This window comes from Calidris pugnax, unplaced genomic scaffold (assembly GCF_001431845.1).
Source record: "Calidris pugnax isolate Ruff unplaced genomic scaffold, ASM143184v1 scaffold407, whole genome shotgun sequence".
NCBI lineage: Eukaryota > Metazoa > Chordata > Aves > Charadriiformes > Scolopacidae > Calidris > Calidris pugnax.
The window spans coordinates 1,462,509-1,484,086 of record NW_015091179.1 but is presented as its reverse complement, the minus strand read 5'-3'; the positions used below and the strand labels follow the sequence as shown (position 1 = coordinate 1,484,086).

Genomic DNA, 21,578 nt, shown 5'->3' with positions numbered 1-21,578 from the left:
CTACTGTACCTTGTTTTACATATAGAAATATTTTAGTAGAAGTCCAGCTGTGTATTACTTTTTAGGCTATGGCAACAGCTTAACTAGACTTGAATATTTTGCTGTGTTCCTTTTTAGTAAAATGCTAGAGTAAGATATGACCTCCAGCAGCCTTCTAAAGTTAATGCCCCCACCCCTTTCCTTCACAGACTTTCTTTTCCTTTCCGTGACTTCACGGAAACTCCAGCCAAAATTTAGAGAAGCCTTCGTGCTCTCTGCAGATCTTGGTGTACTCATGCTGCTATACAAAGTAGTTAGAAAAAAAAAACCCAGACACCAAGCCATGAAGTATCTGCCAGCGGAAATGCATTTAGAAAACATAACAAAGTAACAGCATGAACCACATTTTTTTTTTTAGCTTTTAGCGTCTTTTCTGCTTTCTGTCTGCTGTCTTCTTTTCTTCTGTTCCCGTCTCCTGGACAGGTAGCCAGTTCAGGGGATTGCGGCGGTACATAGGCCACGGAGGGAGTGTTAGCTTAAGGGAAAGGAATAAAGTATGTAATATGGAATAAAAATATGTAAATCAAGTTGCTAGATAAGTATTTGCACAGCTTGTTAGGAAAATCTCATTGTAGCAATTGCTACTACTGTACCAATTAGTCTTAAGAAAGTTCACACAAATTCATACTACAGAGATACACATAGTTTACATCGTATACTGCATAGTCATGCTTAAGTAAACTCTTTGCGAGGAGGAGGAGGAGGACAGCACCCACCCTGAAGAAAACAAGGATACCCCTGGACTACTGAGGTTAAGGCCAGCGTCCCACCCCCTCCGACACCTCTGTGACACCCCCCTGTTATCTGGCATCAGAGATAAGTGGCTGAAGCAAGACCGACTCCGGGGACCTTTACATCAAGTAAGAACCAGGTGGACGATGATGCCATAGAATTATAGGTGCTTTTCAAAAGAGTAGTGTGTGTGTGTGTGTGTGTTAAGTAGTGATCGGTCAAATTCTGTTGTATCTGAACACTTTAAAGGTCTAAGAACCACGTGTAAAAAAACCCTGAGTGTGGGCCAATTGGAAGGGGACACCTCATGGGAATGAACAGGGAATTACTCTTGCAATTTGCTAATTTGTGTCCCAGCCTCTCTCCTCAATCCTCGGCCAGCTGCGAAATTCTCACAAGCTGCCTCACCCTCCTTTACGTTTTCAATGGGATTCGCTTGATTTAAAAGTAAAATTTAATTCAAATGAAAAACTAACTCAAAAGCAGTATTAAATTGCAGCGTTCTCTAAAATCTTACAAGCATTTAAGAAAAGGCACTTACTGGCGTGTAAAGCACTTTCTACAAAAGTGCTATCAAAGAAAGAACAACCATTTAATAACAATCTGAATTACACAGCAAACCTTGGTCTGTGCTGGCAGCCCCTGAATTTAATGATGACTCCAGGTAAAACAGTGAATGTATTTTCTGGTTTGGGAAAAAAAATTCTTACCAAACACGATAAAGCAAATCCAGCCATAACTATGTAGACAGTCCATGCAAACTGTTCAGTTATATATCCATAGATGAAACCAATTATCTGCAAAAAAAAATAAGAATCAAACTTTAAGCAAACACACACATTTTCCCGTGCCCTGATTAAGTTAAGGGGCAGAGGGGAGAAGTAGAAAAACACAGGCTTTTCAAAAGCACAGTTCATACATCTTTCTAACGTTGTTTTCAAAATTGTAGGTCAATAATGAAAGTAAAAGATTGAAAGAAGAAAAGTCTTAATCCATGGCAGCCCCTGTAATTTTGTTTAAAGCTTGTAAGCAGATAAACCAAACAATCAGAAAAAAACCCACTTTGTAAGATCAGAAAACAAAATAAGTCCTTTATGTTATCACCCATAGTTCTAGGATACTTACTGCAGAGACAAGAATGATTCCTTGAAAAATCTGTTCTGCTAATTTTTGGCCCTTGTAGTCCTGGGGAAAGAGATAATTTTTTGTCAGTTGCCCCAAACACTACCAGTTAAACGCTTTCAGGTTAGAGCTTCGTGTCAGCCTGACCACAGGTTCTCAGCTTTTTTTGTCAGCTTTCAAGCCAGACTGGAATTATTTTTCTTACGTGTCTGGATTTAAAGTGGGAAAGAATTAAGCTCTTAATTCCCTTAGCACCTCCCCTGCAATCTTGACCATGTCACCTAAAAACAAAAGCAAGCGCTGTCCATTCAGGATGAGCAGTGCAAGCTCAGAATATGATAGAATCATAGGATGGTCAGAGTCGGAAGGGAGTTTACAAGATCATGGAGTTCCAACCCCCCTGCCTTGGGCAGAGACACCTCCCACCAGACCAGGTTGCTCCAAGCCCCATCCAGCCTGGCCTTGAACCCCTCCAGGGATGGGGCAGCCACAGCTTCTCTGGGCAACATGTACCAGTGTCTTAGCACCCTCACAGGAAAGCGTTTCTTTCTGGTGTCTAATCTAAATCTCCCCTCTTCTAATTTAAAACCGTTACCCCTTGTCCTGTCACTGCACTTCCTGACAAAGCGTCCCCCCCCAGCTCTCCTACAGCACCCTAAACCGCCACTTTTCGAGCCAAAATACGCAAATTATACGCATCCCCACAGCAGTTCCTCACGCCCAGATGTCGACACCGCACGGAGGAAGGGGAACGCTGCCACCGCCACCACCACCACCCGGGGCCGAGGGCCCGGGCCTACAGCGGCGGCCGCCCTACCATCTGCGTGGGGATGGAGCGGAAGAAGTTCAGCATGGTGGCGGCAGCGGAGAGCCGCTCTTCGCGCTCCTCGTCCCCGTAGTCGATGCCCCGCGGCGGCTGCCAGCTGTCGCCCTGCCCGGCGGCGAGTCGGTCCTCAGCGCGTCCCTCGCCGCGCTGCCGCAGGACCGGAAGGCGGCCGCTGAGGTGGCCGGAAACACCCCCGCTTCACTCCGCCCTCATCGCCGTCATCCTGAGCTGGCGATCTCCGCTCTCCCGCCTCCGCCGTTGGCTCCGCGCCGCCGCTGCCCCGGGGCTGGGTTGGGCCCGGCCTCCGCCTCCCCCGCGACCTCCCCGATAACGGCGGGCGCGGCGCAAGACGCTGTCTCCCTGACAACGGCGGCATCGAGTCTCAGGACCCCTGACTGAAGGGGCCTTCAGCCGGCAGGTGCGAGGCGCCTGCGGGCATCGCCTGCTCAGAACCGACGCTGAGTTGGTAGCCTGCGGGCTGCCCTTCCCGGCTAAGGTTCGAGCTCTGCTGACGAACCCGTCGGTAGACGCGGCCGCCCGGTCTGTGCGGCGGGACGGGCGCGGCGCCGCCTTGGCGCCCGGCGTCTATCAGGCATCGCCGCGGGCACCCCGCGGCCCTTTGGGCTGCTGAGGGTGGGTGGCGGCGGCCGCGCGGGCGGCGCGCGCTGGCGCTGCCGAGGTGGCAGTTGGCGGCGACGCGAGCGGACGGTGAGGGGAATGGCGGCGGGGTCTCGGTAGAGGCGGCCTCGGAGGAGGAGCTGCGGGGGAGCCCCCGCGCCGTAGGCGGCAGGCAGCCAGAGGGACCGCCGTGCAGCTCGAGGAGCAGGCGGTGAAACGGGGGCGTGTTGTGGGGTGAGGGGGGAGCTTCGTGTGTGGAAACCGCGTCAGCGGAGCGGCTGAGGCGGTGTAAGCGCCGAGCGGGGGCTCGAGTACGTTAGCGGGGGTTGTGCCTGCGTTGACGATAATTTCTGGCTGTAGGTGCCTTTAGCTGGGGCCGTGCGGAGTCACTGCGGGGCAGGCGCTGCCTCCGTGTGTTGCCCCCTCAGCGTCGCCGCCGCGGGGCCCGGGGAGCCCGTTAGAGACAGGCCTTGCCCTGCGCCCCCGCTGCCTGTCCCCACCGGCTCCGGTGGTGCTGCGGACACGGCGTTTGCTTGGTGCACTCCGTAAATGTATCTTCCCCACGGGAGAAGCGCAACAGCAGAGAGGAGGCTGTTACGTCCGAGCGGCGGAACAGGCACAGTTTGTGATACCTCAACTTGGAAATTTTGCTAGAGCTTTGATGTAGAACAGCCTCTGTTTCTTGAGTCTTGCCTGTTGTTCTGGTGTGTTTTCTGTGTGTTACTTGAGAGCTGTTTCACGCTCTAAGATGCGTAGTTCTTGTTCTCATTTCACAATCTCTGGTACCGTTAAATAACGAAAACGTGTGTTTGAATTGCGTACCAAAGTTGCATCAGTGATTTGAGCGTGTGGTCTTACCCTCTTCTATAACATGTTGGTAATACCTTCTTTTACACTTCTGAGATCTTTTTTTGTGTGATGATGCTTTAGCTGATATTCTGTTACACCTTATGTAGAGAATTTCATGGTATTGAAAATATATAATGCTGGTTGTTAAAATCTTATAAACAGTGTCCTGTAAAAATCTTGCAGTTAGTGAAGCACGGAAAGAAATGTATAATCATTTACCTTATTGGTGGGATGCTTCCAGATGTAGTAATAACTGTAACAATAACTTGGTTCAATGGTAAAAGAAACCCCATAAATAATTTTTGTATTGCTTTTGGTGACAGTGTGCTATGCCTTGTGCAAGCACACACTGGAAGTAGGAAGTGACTGATGTATTTTTTCTCTGGCAGGTTTGCAGGAGGCTTATGCTAATAAGTAAAATAACAAGAGCAAAATGACGTTAAGGAAAGGTATGTGCATATGTGTGTGTCTAATTTTTAAAAAATATCTTTTTAACTTTTCTGAGTTTCCCAATCTATCTCTGGTTCTATTGATAAACCTTTTTTCTTTTAATTTTTCAGTGAACATTTCCATCCTTATAGTGGCTGTTGTCATATTTTTGCTAGTTCTTCATCATAACTTTCTAGGCCTCAGTGACTTCTTGAAACGGGAGTTATCAGGTATGATGCCTTTTATTTATTTATTTTTGAAGATTGGTGGGAAAGCACAAGCTCATAATGTGTATGATAATGATCAATCATTTGCATAACAAGGTATAATTTTTGTACTCTTTCATGAGTACATCTTTTGCTGTTCTCATACCCAAGAAACTTCAACTTGGTGGGCCTGTCTGTTCTTGCTGTCCTGTGACTTTTCTCTGTCAGGAAGCCAGGTGAGATAGCAGTAAGGGTTCCTTCTGGCTATAACAGTCATTAAGATACGATTCAGTTTGTTTAAAAAAAGCCTTTTCATTTTTAGGAGTCTGCTTTTAAGAACTGCACGTGGTCCCCTAGAGCTTCTCCATGTTCCTATTGACTGCCAAGTCCCAGTTTGCTGCTCCTGGGAGCTGTTGCTCCTGGGTAGCAGTTGTACAGGTGCTTCCCAGCAGCATTTGAATAGGAGCCTGGCAGGTCTTAGCCAGGAATCGGCTGAAGTCAAAGCTGCTGAGCTCTGTCCTCAGAAAGAAGCAGAAACCCAGCTTTGTGAACAGCAGAATTTTGTCCACAAACTCACAAATCCCTGTTTGCTATGTTGCTCAAATTACCTAAAATTATCTAATATGCAATAGTCTAGGTCATCTGAAGGGTATCGGTGTTTTATAAGAAGTGCGGGTAGCGGGTAATTTGCCAGCTTTTATGGGTGATATGGTCCAATCATAAATTTAAACACTGATCTCCCATTTTCCTGCACACTATGAGTACAAATTCTTGTTGTTTCAGCTTAGATAATGTAGTGTGATCTGTGATGCCTGGAATAAACATGGGCTGGACTTAATGCCTTGATCTTCAGTGGAAAAATATTCACAACAATGACTTTAATTTAGAATTTCTTTTTACTTTGTTGGTTCCTACCTAAGAGGAAAAGAAAGTAGAAGAAAGAGAGGGAAGGGTGATGTGGAGAAGACTAGAAGGTGGTTAGGGTAAATGGGAGGGCAAAGTCAATGAGTTTATAGACATGGCAGAAGGGACCAAAGCTAATTGTGGCCTACTGGAGTTTAAGCTTCATTTTAGTACCTTGTTGTGCTGTGTGTGAATATGTATGGTTAAACTGATATAGTTTATTTGTGTGATATTTTCCTGTTCATTGACATCTTGGATTCTCAAGGGCAGGAGCTGTATTTTCATCCTGGCACGCTATGAGCCACACCTCAACTGAGACATCCAAGTGGCTGCATAGTAGAAACTATTGAAGGTGTTTGGAATTTTGGTGTGGTAATAATGTCTGTTTCATTTGCGTGAAACAAGTACGTGATGCCACTTTTTCTCCACAGATTCAAATCCATTAGGACTTCAGCCTATTGATTTCATACCTGCAGCTCCCCAGAGGCTGGCAGATGAGAGGAATGATAAGGAGATTTCTGTGGTCATTGCAGCGTCAGACGAGAGGCTTGGGGGTGCAATTGCAGCCATGAACAGTATTTACCGCAACACCAGATCCAATGTGGTTTTCCATATTGTTACTTTGAATGATACTGTGGATCACTTGAGGTAATGATCTCTTCATTAGATTCCCACAATACCTTAAAACTTAAGTATCAGTGGGAAGAGGAAGATCTGACTTTTCCTGGAACTGCACTCCTCAAAATTGTTTGCAGTTCTAGCTGCTGCTGCTTGTTGCAACTTGGTGACAAGGCTGCTATGGGGAGTCCTGTGGTCATTCCTTTGGGTAATGGCTCAGGGGTGGAAAAGAGCCATCTTTCCCAATGGGGTTGGAGTTTGTTGGTGGGCGGGTTGTAAAAGTTACTTCCTACATTTCATCTAAGCAGTTACAACACTGGCAATAAATTTTCTCCATTTTTGTGGATTGTTCTCTGATCCTTTTATTTTTACCCTCATCTGTTCACACTGATATTTTTGGAAGGACCTGTGTTAACAGGACCATATATTTCTAAAAAACTAAGAAGCAACCTACCTCTGTCACATCTGTGCATTACACTGATAGTGGGCATGTCCCTGCAGTCTTACAGGACACCACCAGCATCAGCCATAGATTACATTCTATATGTGTATTTGTTGGATAGGGAAGTGAGTGGCCAGGTCAAGATCTGTGTTGCTGTTAATTGGATCCCTTGCTTTTAGTTTGATTTTTGTCTCATTTAACAAGATCTGTGCCTTTTCTCCTGTTTGCAGGCTGTGGCTAAGTAACACTGCCCTGAAAAATTTGAGATACCGGATTTTGGATTTTGACCCTCGTGTCTTAGAAGGGAAAGTACAAGTGGATCCTCAAAAAGCAGATGCCTTAAAACCAGTGAGGATGATGCTGTTTACTGTTTGCAATTATTAGTTAGTAGCAATATATTTTGGTATCGGCTTTTAAACACAACTAGAGATCAAAATCAAATCTGTTAAGATATAAGCAATCTTTTATAATCAAACTAATAACTTTCAGTAAGAATAAATTTCCAGATAGTGAGAGGTGGATTTGAATATCTACATATGCATGCCTGATACTGTTTTTTGCTGCTAGCTACAGTGAAACACAGCAGCTTGCATGTCAAGCATGCCAACACCTCAGAGATACTACAGGCATATGTAGAGAAGTAAGAAATTCTAATGTAGACCAGTTTTAAATGTAGTTTATCAATGCACAAATTCATAGGAAACCAGGAACTGATGGAAACAGTTTACTGTAAATAACTTATAGGATATTGCTGCCTATTTTACTTCCTAGATAGAAGTTGTTTTGGGTAGAAGTGCCAGGAGTAATGGTCAATTTCACATTTATTTGGACAAATTTTCATTTAATTATTCACTTCTCTTGTTTTCTTATTTTCACAGTTAACCTTTGCAAGATTCTATTTGCCCAATTTGGTACCTCATGCAGAGAAGGTCATCTATGTGGATGATGATATCATAGTGCAAGGTATGGGACCTTTTCTTAAGCTTTGGCCACTGGCCTTGTCCAGAGGTCAATATGCTGTCTCTTACAGTAACCAAACACTTCTACTTGAAAAAGTAAGATGTAAAAAGATGTAAAAACTGTAAATATGAATGAGTTGCATTAAACTGAATGGTTTTGTCTGTTCTAGCAGTGGACTGAACAAAAAGTCACTCAGTGCTTCATCAAGATTGCTTTTAATTTTTCTGTGCTTACTTCCACTTTTCAGATGATATTCTTGAACTTTACAACACTCCCTTGAAACCTGGACACGCAGCTGCATTTTCAGATGATTGTGACTCAACCACTAACAAAGTTGCTGTCCGTGGAGCCGGCAATCAGGTTAGTTTTATTCTGATTCAGTGGTGACAATGCTATAGATCCCAGGCTTTGGAAACAGGCACTTGGTTTTATTGTTCTTGCAGGTTGACTTGCAAATGCAGTGAACCTAAAAGTGTGACTGTCCCTCCCCAAATCAATTTATGCTGATGTTTGTGTTACAAATGACACCTGCAGTTTCTGTTTAGGCACAGTAAAAACACTTTTTGCTGTGCTTTCCAATGAAAGTAATTCCCAGTATGGAACAGCAGGAGGTCTTAGAACATCAGAGGGAGAATTTTTCATTTATGAGTGTATAAAATGTACTTTTTCTGGGAGTGGTACCATATTAATAATATGGTATTATTAAGTCCATGCAGCATTCCTTAAAATATGTAGTTTCTATAATAATATTTTTAAAATGTTAGACCTCTTAAGTTTTCTTGCTCTTGTGTTAAAGGAAGGAGTATTTGCTTTAGCAACTTCAAGTTATGCTTGTCTGTTGGGGATTGTGCAAAATTTTTCTTTAAATAGCAATTTGACCATATTTCAAGCTGATTTCTGTTATCTTTTTTTTTTTTTCCCCCAGTATAATTACATTGGGTTTCTAGATTACAAAAAAGAAACCATCCGAAAGCTTGCCATGAAAGCCAACACCTGCTCTTTCAATCCAGGAGTTTTTGTCGCCAATTTGACAGAATGGAAATTACAGAACATCACTAAGCAACTGGAGAAGTGGATGGCACTTAATGTAGAGTAAGTACCCACAAGCTGGGGGTGACAGTGGATCAGGGGCTGGGTTATGGTGACAGCATCTAACTGTTAAATGAAGGACTGTGTATGTATCTGTGGATTCCTGTCATCCAGCTGCAAGTGAAAAATCAACTAATTTAGGGCCACGCAAGCATACTATCCTGACTTTGTTTTATCTTCTCTTCCAGAGAGGAACTTTACAGTAGGACTCTGGCCGGTAGCATCACGACACCTCCACTGCTAATTGTATTTTACAAGCAACATTCCAGTATTGATCCCATGTGGAACGTGCGGCATCTTGGTAAGTATGAAACATTTGTGATACTGATCCCCCAGTGTGTTTCTCTAGGTCCGTAGCTGGACACCTAGTTGATGATGCAGCTGATAAAATCATAGAATTGTCTAGGTTGGAAGGGACCTTTAAGATCACCTAGTCCAACCGATGATGATGATCTTTTCTTCCCCTATTTTATACCTTGTTCTTTAAGAAACTCTGCTTTGCAATACCAGCTTGGGGCTTGTGGGCCTGATTCTTCCTGTTCTTTGTTGAACTGCTACGGGGATAGTTCTTGAATTGACTTACACTCAAATTACCTCTCATTTTCCTTTTCTTTTTTCACATATATATTGTATCTGAAGTGATCGTAGGTGTTTCCTCCAGGATTGTTGAGAGGAACATACATTGGTATCTGTTCTGCTGCTGGTGAAACCCTATTGCTGGGAGAACTTTCTTTGTTGAACTGCTACGGGGATAGTTCTTGAATTGACTTACACTCAAATTACCTCTCATTTTCCTTTTCTTTTTTCACAAATATATTGTATCTGAAGTGATCGTAGGTGTTTCCTCCAGGATTGTTGAGAGGAACATACATTGGTATCTGTTCTGCTGCTGGTGAAACCCTAATGCTGGGAGAACTTAGGTTTTGTTTCCACTGAACAATACATAGGCTGCTGAATGCATCTGGGTATTAGGGGAGTTTTATAGAACTTGGAAGTTAAGGCAATACATTAAAATAGATACTGAGACAGATCAAAGTGGCACTCGCTTACACCCAGTTACGTTTTTTTCACTTTGTTCTGATTTCTGCCTCCCATATCACCACCTTTCTCCATAAATGACAGGATTTACTTTGTTGAAATCCTTTGTTTTGAAGTTAAAATATTGCATGTTGGTGTTTCTGCTGCCTTTATTTCAGTCACTAATGCTTCTTTTCCAATAAAAGGGTCTAGTGCTGGAAAAAGGTACTCTCCTCAGTTTGTGAAAGCTGCCAAGCTGCTTCATTGGAATGGACATTTCAAACCGTGGGGAAGAACAGCTTCATACACTGAAGTCTGGGAGAAGTGGTACATCCCTGACCCTACAGGCAAGTTCAGCCTGATCCGCAGACATTCAGAAGCCTATGAAGCAAAGTAGAGTCAATTCTAGTAACTGATGGCATTTTCTCAGGAAACCTCTGGAGCCAAGCAGAACTTTTCTTTAGCCAACTTGTATTACAGAGCAGTCCTTGCTCCCTGCCTTCTGGAGCACAAACAAGGTGACGCACTTATTCTGGTGTGGTTCTGAAACACACAGGTCCAAAGGAGACTCACCTCACTTGTGTGACAGAAGATGCTACTCCAGCAGCACTACAAAGCAAGGGAGGATCTCCACTGACTAGCACTTTTGTTAGTTCATTTTGGGCTGTTACATGTTCTTCTGCTCTTTACTACAAGTCTTCTAGAGGAAAATCAATTTGTCAGCTACAGAACGAAACAGTTTCTAAGAAAAACATACAACTTCAGCTGGTGCTTTCACCATGCAAATATTGCACAGTAATGTACTGTAATTAAGAGCTGCTTGGGTTTTGTTCTGGTGGTTTTGGTTTTGTGTTTGGTTTTTGTTTGTTTTCTTATCCTGTGAAAGTTTCAACAACCCTTTCTTGCATGAAATCTCCTCCCAACCATTTCTGTGTAAGTCTTTCTTGCAGAATTCTGCAAAATTGAATCTTGTTTTGAAAGATGAATTTTTCAAGTATTATTTCACTATGCAAAGTGGTTTTAACTGCCAGTGAACACTAAAACATTTTTGTTAAGTGGTGGAGAAAACCTTGTTGAAAAATAAAAGCTAATTTTAACATGTTGACTCAAACCTCAGGTAAATGGCATCTGATCCTAGTCTTCGTACTTAAATAGTGTCAAGTGATTAAAACTAAAGTCAATTGAACTCATATTTGCAAAAGCCATCTCATCCTAAATTGTGCAGAATGTTTACTTTGGGGATGAGGCTCTATGAATTACAGATCAATTTTGTTATTGTTAAGTTCCTCATAGTTCTCTCAAGTAAGCATGGTTCAGCCACAGAAGTTTATCCCAACACGCCTTTCCCAGTCTTTTACAGTCATCAAGCGAGATTTCAGCGCCCTTTTGCAGGTGGCTGCCCATCACCTTTTATATAGGTAAGTTGTTTTGGTTTTTTATAGTTACAGTGTTAAGTTTGAGTAGTGGTTATTGTTAGCTGATTCTTGCTGGGAGCTATTGCAGCAATTTTAATACAGGTTTGAACTCGGAGTTGTCGTTCTTATCCAGTACTGCACGTGAACAGTACTCAGTGCAGGATGTTTAAATATAATGTCTTGTGTTAATGCAGAGATGAGCTCCGTGTTCTGTGGCCCAAGGCTCAGGGTAGCACAGACCTAAAGGGCTCGTTCATGTGTATGAGTAGGGTTTTAGCACTGCTTTGTAATTTTAAAAGGGTTTCCAACTAACAGTTGCAGTCCCTGCCCATAGTTCTGTTTGTGTCACGGATGATCTGTGGTTTGTTACCTTTTATACCTTTTCCTGGGTTTTGATGAACAAGAACTATTCTTGTCCTTGAAGTGTTTAAGAGCAATGAAGTAAGTTCAGTTATCAAAGTTTGAAATATGGGACTAGATCAGCTGACTCCAACTTAGTTCTGACATCCATGCTGTGATTTAGCAGGCTTATGTGAACTGCATGTGTCTGTGTCTGCACTCGATGCTATTTTTTTAAGCTGTGTAGGACTGTTCCTCAACATACATTTAGGGAAAATATAACTATCTACTAAAGAAATCAGACCTTTAGAAGAAAACAGGTGCACAGGAGGAAGACGCTTTGTATCAGGCACTTATTCTAAATGCTTACTTCATTGAGCAGCTGCAGGGCCTCTCAGTAATTCTCTTGCTACACCAGTTCTGCTCTAGGCCCAGCACAGGAACAGGGCAACGTTTTGCTTTACAGTTACCAGTGGTTACCGTGTATAATAGGTGTCATCGGGAGATGGGTCTTTTGGTCAAGAGCACCATAAGAACAAGAGACATACCTTAGGTCTAGCTGAAATAAGTAGCATTATCCACCCAACCTTTACATGAGAAAATTCTACAAGTTCTGAAAAAGTATACAGAAAGTTTACTGGTTTAAGTTATGCTCTAGAGGCACAGTCTCTGTAATCCTCTAGGAAAAACAAATTTTATGGAGGGAGGATGAAAATTTACCTTGAAATTTAATTGCTTGAACATGACTAGAGTTAAACTTCTATCATTGTTTTTCAAAGGAAAAGACAAAGGGTTTATCTTTCTGAAACAATCTTTTTATAAGGCAAAGTAAACAGACTCACTCAGTCTATTAAGAATTTTTAAAAACAGGTGCTTTTTTAACACAGGAAATAAAAATAATCTGGAACAATCAAGAGAGATACAGTATTATATACATTATTTGACACAGTAATAATTGTGAATCTTTGCAGCAGCTCTGGTATGCAGCGTTCCTCCAGCTTTAGCCACAAAACAAGTCTTCATGACTGTTCCAAAAGCCCGTAAGAGTCTCCAAACGGTATCTTCACACATAATTCATTACACATAGTCTGTATTAAAATCGTAGGCATCGTCATCATCTGCTGTCTTATCCAAGTTGAGCGACAGTGAATTGGAATGTTCGCTTTCTGAGAAAAGAAAAGGTGTAAGTGAAACCAATGCCGGTGCCACAGTACTAGAGACTACCCTTCAAGCCAGGGGTTTCATACAGACCTGCCATCTGCTTTTCTGAATTTGTAGGACTTGTTTGTCGTTTTCCAAGCTTTGCTTTCCTCGTGGCCTGAACTTTGTTTTCCTACAAGTCAGAGAGGTGAGACGTAAGTGTTTATTTGGACATCACTAATGAAGTCTCTAATGCAAACGAAACCTAACAGGGACTGATGATAGTGTGCATGTCCCCTTGTATAGTTGACTGGGAACACGCTGCCTTAGAACTGACCTAGAACAATGTTGTTTCTTTAATTACAAAAAAAGCCCAACCCTTATCTCCAGAAGCTTTTTGATTTATCCCAGTGGCTTCACAGAGCCTACAAGTTCTGTTTACAGCAGGATACTGACTGGGTACAGGTAGAAGCAGCCTAATGAAACACTGGTTTACCTCTTTGACATTCTTTTCTTCTTCCATATCATCTTGATCGTCATCACTTTCTGTGAAATCCTCCTCTTCATCTTCCTCCTCATCCTGGTTTGTTTCCAAGTTTTCCCACTCTGATGCTTCCTCTATCACTTTGTTTTCCTCTATTATCCCATTTGTCATACCAGCTGACTGGAAAATGATGCTGCTTGCTGGACTGGGGTATTTTAAAGCTGGGAAAAACACAGGAATCGACTGTAAAGTCACTGTTAAGTCACAGCACCAGATGCAATGCTGGGTCAGGGCTAGAAAAAAGACAGTCCCGCCCCTCCCTTCCTCAAAAACTGCCACACAAGCAGGTAGAACAAAGGACAATTCTCTTAGAATAGGTTTCTGTGAGGCATCTACAGAACACTGCTAGGAGCTGAGAGACTTGGATTTGAGTATAGATTTTACTGAGTAAAATGTATTTTGTTGGCCTAATTAGCCAGTGTTTATGTGCTTTTCAACTTTCTTTTTCCCTATTTCCTATTTAGGAGGGTTAGGTCAGATAAGCAGAAACTTAAGATCTAGCAAGGGTAATTTGTGTTAAGACAGCACACAGATGCACTGTTCTGTTTCATCAGAATCTCTTTCTTTCTTAGAAGGTTGATATTCACTCCATATTGGGACAGCTATCCTATAAACCCCAGGAGGACTTCCATTCAAAATCTCCCATTAAAACTACTACTACCACTCTTAAGGGCTGCAGTGCATTACAGTGTCGGTCCTACCTTGAACAGTGTTGTTGTTTTCTTCTTCTAGGCTCTTTAAATTAAAGCACTCCTGCATTTTAGCTATTTTGTCTTCCGTAAGATATGGTGGCGGTTGATGAGATCCTGGAGGTGTTGAGTGGTAGCTTATTCTAGCTCTAGGAAAATAAAATACCAGCATTAAAAAAACAACCAAGGATAACACAGTTAAATCACTGTATTTAAAAATAAGCCCCAGAGCACAAACCTCTCAAACTCCTCAACCTAACTCCTCATTTATTATCACCTGTTTAAGAGCAGTTAAATAGCTATTTAAATTTGACTCTGAAGTTGTTATTAAGTGTACAGCCCACTCCTGAGAGGAAAAAGAAATGCCATACTTTGTCAACAAAAACTGTGCCTGTAAAATCATGAGCTGCAAAAGCAGCAGAACCACTTGAGCAAGGGAAACAGTCACCCAGTCACTAAGTTATGTTTTTTCCCACCCTCAAAATGTAGGAACCACTATAAATTTCCACAGAAAATTTGCCATATCCTTTCCTGTCTGCAGAAGAGGACTACATGGACTCAGTATTGAAAAAGAAGGCAAATTCCCTAAACAGAGTTAAACCAGGAGTCAGCAAACTGTCTATAAAATAACATGCAACATGCTTTGACACTCTGTATCCTTCACTACTTTAGAGAATTATCCATGATGCCCTTCTCTAAAAAGTCAAATGTGAGAAAGAGAGAGAAAAAAGAGGCAGCCTTTCCTTTCTAAGTACTTCTCAGGACTCGGAGCTCTGGCTGTGCTGGATTAACAATGTGAACAAGGTGAGCAGCGTAAAGCAAAATTCATGGCATACGTACCCTGTCCAGTCACAAAGCAGTATTTTAGCTATGTTCTCTACATCAGGAACACCTCCCTTTTTCAGCATACCTCTCTTCTGAGCAAGTAAAGTTAAAAACTCCTCAGTATTACTGAAATCTGGGATACTATACTGCATCATTACCTAGTGCAAAAGAAAACGGTGCATTCAGAACTTTTCTCTTAGTTTTAGGAATAAAAAAGCAAATCAAATCAGGTTACAATGAGGATGAACAAGTACATGAAGAAGCATTTTTTTATCTTGCATGTGGGAGCAAACATTACAAAGCAAAATGCCTACTTCATCAACAAATTCAACCAAACTAGTGGATGTATAGAGACAGCACGTTAGTTTGTGAAAAAACAGCACAGAACTGAATGGGAATTGGGCTTCAGTTAAACTAGAGTGAAATCAGAGTTGGATCTGAGGTCTTCACTGTAATCATAGGAAGCAGTCAGAATATCATCATTTTTCACTCTGTGATAAGATCTTAAAGCAGTGTTTTTTAAAAAATCAGAAAAGTTATTGGGAAAACAGCCTCTGGCTTACAGGATTGGGGCATGCTCTATTTGCTTTCCATTTGTAAGGATGAAAGACACTCTTAGTGTTGGACGCAGTAGCCAAAGTCTGCCACACTGCATGCTTAGGAGAAAGCAGTGCAAAAGCTACCAGAATTAGTTGAAGTGAAATGAACTTTCGTTATTGGCCTAAGAAACCTATAGAGAAGTCAAATGCAATGAGAGATGTAGAAACAGATGGAGCTCACCTGCTGTTTACTACAGTGATTCAGAATGGCATCTACTCCTTCCAGCACATCTGCTGAGCCTGATTCTTCTGTGTCTATGATACTTCTCAAGGCCAGAGCCAGGGCGTTGTTGGAAGGATCTGCAATTATACTTGGACTGTCTAAGATCTTTGTCTGTTTATCAATGTGCACAATTTGCATGGACCTATTCAGAGAGAAATGCACTGTGAGTAGATAAAGGTAATCAACTAGCAAAGAACTGTTACAGTGAGGGATGCCAGACACAAAGCTCAGTTGGACTGAATGTACTTCATGCACAGTCAGTTCCAGTGTTTTCTTGTCATATGCTTTGTGTAGGACAGAAATCTAAATGTACAAAAAGAGCAAGCTTATGCACTATTCTGCATCATCTTGCATCATACAGATCACTATCTTTCATCCTGGCAAATTGAAATGTGCACTTAAAACTGCACACAGGGGCATACTTTGCCCTTAATGGATGGAAACTGCACAAACAAACTCAGGGTAATCAGAACACAACAACAAACAGGGAAATGAACAGCTTTTATCAGACTCAGCTTACTTGGTAACACCTCTTGTTAGGCCAACATTGCAAGCACGAACTCCTTTAAGACTGTTGATTATGCTGCTCTTTCCCACATTAGGGAAACCTGAAGAAAACCACATAAATCCTTGTAAGTTAAATAAAAACTCAGCCTATGTAACACTGATCAAAACTGCTTCTTCCAGGTGACTGTGATAAAGTACATCTTCAGTGCGAGATCAGAGTTGGATCTGAAGTCTTCACTACAGAAGTAAGACAAGGTATGTATCCTCATTTCTCACACTGATAATAGCAGAGGCATTAAATACACCACTGAATGCAACACCACAGATCTTACCAGGCAGGAGGAAGGCAGTGCCAGCTGCACAGTATGTGAACTGCTTCTCTCATTTCCCTAAACTGCTGAATCTGCTAAGGCCTCACACAATGGGCCTTCCACATATCACATACACTACATGCATCTAAGTGCAGCACACATTGCTGCCAACTGAAGTACTAGAACAGTGAGTCTTAGCTGAAAGTAAGAACAATGACTAGAAAGCCAAAAATCAAGTCACGTGTTAGTTGTTTTACCCAATTTGTAACACAGGATACCAAAGCTTTATGGGAAAAGGCAACTCCTCCTGCCTCGCCAAACACTTACCTACTACCCCAACCTGAATGGCCTTGTTTTGAGTCTTGACGTGGTCTTGAAGAAGCTTCAAAAGGCATTTACTTCCAAAACGTTCAGTGGTTCTTGATAAATCAACACGTGCACGTCTTTTTGTGAACTGTTCCTGCTACAGGATTCAAAGACAAAAAAAACAAACGATGGTCAGGAGCCATTTAGGAAGATAAACATGTATGCTTAGATTTATTTATCTACTCCAATGTTTCCAACTCCTGTCCTCTGTTAGATGATATTACTGTGTTGTTCTGAACAGGAGGAACTAGTTTAAGAAATTGGCTCATTGGTTAAGTGACAGTAAATAAAAGCTAGCCATCAACTACTAAGAGAAGAAAGAATATGAACTGACTAATAGCAATTTTGATTTCAGTTCAGGCTGTGTTGCAGGTTTGTTGTGTGAACGTAAAATAACCATGTACGTTCAGATGGTAGAATCCTTAACTCTGCAAATTCACTCAAGGGGTTTCAATTTTTTGAAGAATTTCAAAACCTGCTCTCTGCATTGCAGTTTCCGCACCATTTTGCAGGAGGGTCTATTTCACTATGCTGTTATAAGGGTTGTGTGAAGCATTATCTATTAATACATGTATGACTCAAAGAAGCATCTTCAAATAGCTGAGACTAGGACCTTTATACTCCTCATGGCATAATGTTAGGTTCTACCTTGATTGATGGCCACAGTCAGGATGAACACAGTAGTGTAGCCTGTGCTACTTTACCTACAAAACAATTCAGATGTAACTGATGCAACCTCCTATGTAGAAGATGAAAAATTCCTCATCTTTCTCCCCTCATTGTCCTTCTTACAGTAAAAAAAAAGACTTGCTTTTATTCTAGTTCAGCATCCTAGGCACAAATAACAGTATGTATTTCAATAGCAAGAACTCCCCCACAGTACCACAACGCTTATGAACTGACTAATAGCAATTTTGATTTCAGTTCAGGCTGTGTTGCAGGTTTGTTGTGTGAACGTAAAATAACCATGTACGTTCAGATGGTAGAATCCTTAACTCTGCAAATTCACTCAAGGGGTTTCAATTTTTTGAAGAATTTCAAAACCTGCTCTCTGCATTGCAGTTTCCGCACCATTTTGCAGGAGGGTCTATTTCACTATGCTGTTATAAGGGTTGTGTGAAGCATTATCTATTAATACACGTATGACTCAAAGAAGCATCTTCAAATAGCTGAGACTAGGACCTTTATACTCCTCATGGCATAATGTTAGGTTCTACCTTGATTGATGGCCACAGTCAGGATGAACACAGTAGTGTAGCCTGTGCTACTTTACCTACAAAACAATTCAGATGTAACTGATGCAACCTCCTATGTAGAAGATGAAAAATTCCTCATCTTTCTCCCCTCATTGTCCTTCTTACAGTAAAAAAAAAGACTTGCTTTTATTCTAGTTCAGCATCCTAGGCACAAATAACAGTATGTATTTCAATAGCAAGAACTCCCCCACAGTACCACAACGCTTAGTCGAAGTGCAAAGGCGTATTCTTCAGTCACAACAGTGCAATCAAACAAGGGGAAAAGGAATTTTAAAGAACAAGAGTTCCTGTTTCTCAACATCTATGATTGTAACACATACGACTTAGTCATAAGACAGCTTGCAGTGCTCTTACCATAGTCTTGTCCTTCATCAGTGTTGCCGATTTAAAAGCAATCGTTGGAAACTCCTTCTTCAAATAATTCAACCATTTCTCTAAGTTTTCCTTTGGCACTAAATCTGGGAAAAAAAAGAGCAGAGTCTTTTCACTCCTGTGAATCTTAAATACCATTGTATGGAGGAAATCTAATGTAGAATCAGGAACTGGGCTGTATTTTGTCCAGTATGTTTCTTTTTAACAAATAACGTTTGGCTGAAAACTACTAGAGTAGCGGGTCTGTTCCCCACAGGTACACAGTGTTGCAAGTTGTAGTCTTTATTGTCTGCCTCAAGCAGAATGTACCACATTTACACTTCTGACCCTTGAATCAGGTTTTTAATGTGAGTATCTCCTAGCTCCTGCTAGGAGACTCTGGTACAGAGAGTGACATTCTTATGAAGGATCATCCCTGAAAAAGTTACTCTAATAAAAAGTTCCCTTCGCTCTTGCTGTCACTCTTAGTATTTCCTTTTCTTTTTTTTTTTTTTTTTTGCTGCTGCTAAGCCAGTAATTTCCAGCCCTTTTAGCTGGTTTCACCCGCTTTTATATGCCTCCTTTCATACAGCAATGGAAGAGAGAAAATACTTCCCAAAGCCAAGTTTCAAATACAGCTACAGCATTGATTTACTGATCTTTAACTTGGCATTGCCTCAGTGGGGTCCAGCACCGTGACCTCTGCTTACTCACATTCACAAAAATGTTAAAGATCTTAAAATTGTTAACTTCTGTCAAATTTGGCTCAAACTGGCCAATGCCCTCAGAAGTTACTGCAAAAGAAAGGGGCGAATGTGCGTTTTCCTGTCTGTGGTGTTCTTTCAGCAAACTAAGCTAAAAGGTGGAGGAAATGTGACCCCTTCAGTAGGGCAGCGAGCTCAGAGTTGGATCTTATGTCTTCAGTGGAATCTCGGATTCCTTTAAAGTCTTCTTCATAGCTCACAGAACCGCATGGTGACCACGTAGCACTTCAAGAAAACCTGTGCTTCTTACCAATTTTGTTCAAAACCAACAGCAGCTTTTTGTCTCCTCCAGAAGAAGTTACAGCTTGCTCCAGCTGAGGACACCGGCAGCCCATTGGATCTCTTGCATCCAAAACCTCTAGAACCACATCTGAGGCCTCAATCACCTGGGTTAGAAAAAAAGAAAGAAGATTCTCAAATAAGACATGAAAGACTATTTGGCAGATGGCAACTCTGGCACAACTGTGGCTTACAAGAGTTACTGTTGAGTTTCACAGAACGATTGATGAGGTTTCACACGAGTGTTCTTGTTTGAACTCCTTCCTTCTGAGCTACAAATCAGAAAGCTGAAGCTATTTTCATCTTTTTCCCCAAAGGCAAGAAATCCTTAGGCACCAGTACCTCATTCCTACAAGACAAAAAGTCTAATGCCTCACAATGCTGGATGTCTCAGTAGCTCACACCAGACAAGACTGAAAACCTCACAGTTTCTCTTGTAAAATCCCTTACTTCAGTGTTGAAATTTATCACAAGCAACCCTTATGTTCCCTCAGCAGCTGCACAGGAATGCAAAAAAGGAAAGTAAGTGGTCTCATTGCTGATCCTCATCAAATTATATAAAAATAGTTGAAGTGTCTCACCTTATTGAGCTCCCTGCAAAATGATTCCTTGGAATTTTTATCCAGCAGTTTCTTAGTCTTTGCTTTAGATTTGCCAGAGGATTCCTGAACACAAAAATGAAAGGGAGTAATTTAAATAAGAATGAGTGTATTATATCTGCGTGCATACACAGCACGAAAATGTAACATATAATTCTTAAGATGTCGTTTCAGGATGACTTTTACTGCTTCTATAAGGTTCAAAGAATCAAAATCATACCAGAGACCTACCTTTCCCTCTTCTTTTTCCTTGTTTTTGGCTGCATTCTTTTTAGCTTCAAGCTTCCTCTTTTTTTCATGTTCTTTTTGTCTGTTGAGCTTCTGCTTTTGTTTCAGTTCTTCAAGCTGATTACAAACAAAAACGCCAGCCAGATAAAGCCTATTTGAAGGTGGTAAGGAAGAACTCTGCTTTCTCCCCATTTACTGATTTCTGACCAAAGCTTAGTGAGAAGTCACGGCTGTTCAAGTGACACTGGGAACTTTTTTTGCATCCTACCCTGAAAAGAATACTGTTGCCTTCAAGTGACTCAAAACCAGAGGCAATACATCCATTAGCTGGACCCCAAAATAACTGCTGTGCAGCAGCCACATTACAACTGATAAGGACGCTGCTCTCATGTCACATTCCTTCGTGCTTCGGGCAGCAGATCCCTATTTTCTGTATAATCACATAATGCCAAGCTGCTTTTAGCATTCCAATGAGATATCCATGTATCTAGCATGGCAGGCAGTTTTGATTACATCAGAAATGACACTTCCAGCACGTTTACACACATAGCGATGACGTGAAAGTTAAAATTAAAAGAATGAATTGTTTTACACTGTATAATGCTGGAAATAAATATATTATTTTTTGAAAGTACGTGTCTGCCAGGACCACGTATAGTCTGCCAGGACTGCAGCTCTGGGCACACCCGCATGGGCACAAAGCTGCCTTGAAAACAGGAAGGGTCTCGAATGCATCCTTTTTTACCACAAACTGTATTTTACCCTCTGCTTTCTTTGCTCGGCTTCCCGTAGAAGCTCTTCCTTAAATGGTGCTGCACCGGGTACGCCCGGATCTTTCTTGGGCTTTTTGCGTCCACGTTTTTTGGCCTCCTTCCTGACTTTCCGGTGGTGTTCTCTGATCTGGAGACAGGGACAAGAACATTTTCTCAGTCTAAGGAAAGAAAAAAAAGGGGGGGAGGGAATATCCATCCTACTTACAGAGTAAAAAATGCTATTTTCTGACTTTAGATTTAAGTGTTTCGATTGCATCATGTCTCACCATAAAGTTACATTTTAATTAGGAATAGACACCCCCCCCCCCCCCCCCCCCCGCCCCCCCCCCCCCCTGTTGGGCGCCCCCCCCCCCCCCCCCCCCCCCCCCCCCCCCCCACCCCTCCCCCCCCCCCCTGCTTCCCCTCCCTATTATCTCTTCCCCAAACCAAAGAGTGCTTAAATTCTAGCTTTTTTTTTTTTTTAAATTTTTTTCAAAGTACTAAAAATAACCCCCCTTGGGCCTCCCTTCCCAGGAGAAGC

The 21,578-nt window shown here is 42.0% G+C and overlaps 3 protein-coding genes across 5 annotated transcripts; 1 reads left to right on the top strand and 2 right to left on the bottom strand.

Moving 5' to 3' along the window:
- Positions 1–323: 323 nt before the first annotated feature.
- Positions 324–2,891, bottom strand: SPCS1 (signal peptidase complex subunit 1). The gene is made up of 4 exons (XM_014959423.1): positions 2,711–2,891; positions 1,897–1,956; positions 1,482–1,568; positions 324–514 (listed from the first exon to the last, which is right to left on the bottom strand). Exons 1-4 carry the CDS (start codon positions 2,744–2,746, stop codon positions 401–403), a joined length of 297 nt encoding a protein of 98 aa, XP_014814909.1. The 5' UTR covers positions 2,747–2,891; the 3' UTR covers positions 324–400.
- Positions 2,892–3,005: 114 nt separating this feature from the next.
- GLT8D1 (glycosyltransferase 8 domain containing 1) lies at positions 3,006–10,961 on the top strand. 3 transcript variants are annotated; one of them, XM_014959421.1, is made up of 10 exons: positions 3,006–3,137; positions 4,576–4,635; positions 4,747–4,845; positions 6,156–6,372; positions 7,015–7,132; positions 7,663–7,747; positions 7,992–8,104; positions 8,670–8,836; positions 9,022–9,134; positions 10,057–10,961. In XM_014959421.1, exons 2-10 carry the CDS (start codon positions 4,620–4,622, stop codon positions 10,245–10,247), a joined length of 1,119 nt encoding a protein of 372 aa, XP_014814907.1. In that variant the 5' UTR covers positions 3,006–3,137; positions 4,576–4,619; the 3' UTR covers positions 10,248–10,961. The 3 variants fall into 3 exon arrangements, with proteins under 3 accessions (XP_014814907.1, XP_014814906.1, XP_014814908.1); XM_014959420.1 differs by lacking the exon at positions 3,006–3,137 and adding an exon at positions 3,349–3,427; XM_014959422.1 differs by lacking the exon at positions 3,006–3,137 and adding an exon at positions 3,492–3,571.
- A 1,436-nt stretch (positions 10,962–12,397) lies between these two features.
- GNL3 (guanine nucleotide binding protein-like 3 (nucleolar)) lies at positions 12,398–21,269 on the bottom strand. Its single transcript, XM_014959419.1, has 13 exons — positions 21,048–21,269; positions 20,289–20,402; positions 20,040–20,123; positions 19,430–19,565; positions 18,419–18,522; positions 16,770–16,905; positions 16,145–16,232; positions 15,583–15,766; positions 14,818–14,960; positions 13,990–14,126; positions 13,241–13,449; positions 12,856–12,937; positions 12,398–12,770 (listed from the first exon to the last, which is right to left on the bottom strand). The coding sequence occupies exons 1-13, from the start codon at positions 21,252–21,254 to the stop codon at positions 12,682–12,684; spliced, it is 1,713 nt and encodes a 570-aa protein (XP_014814905.1). The 5' UTR covers positions 21,255–21,269; the 3' UTR covers positions 12,398–12,681.
- Positions 21,270–21,578: the final 309 nt, after the last annotated feature.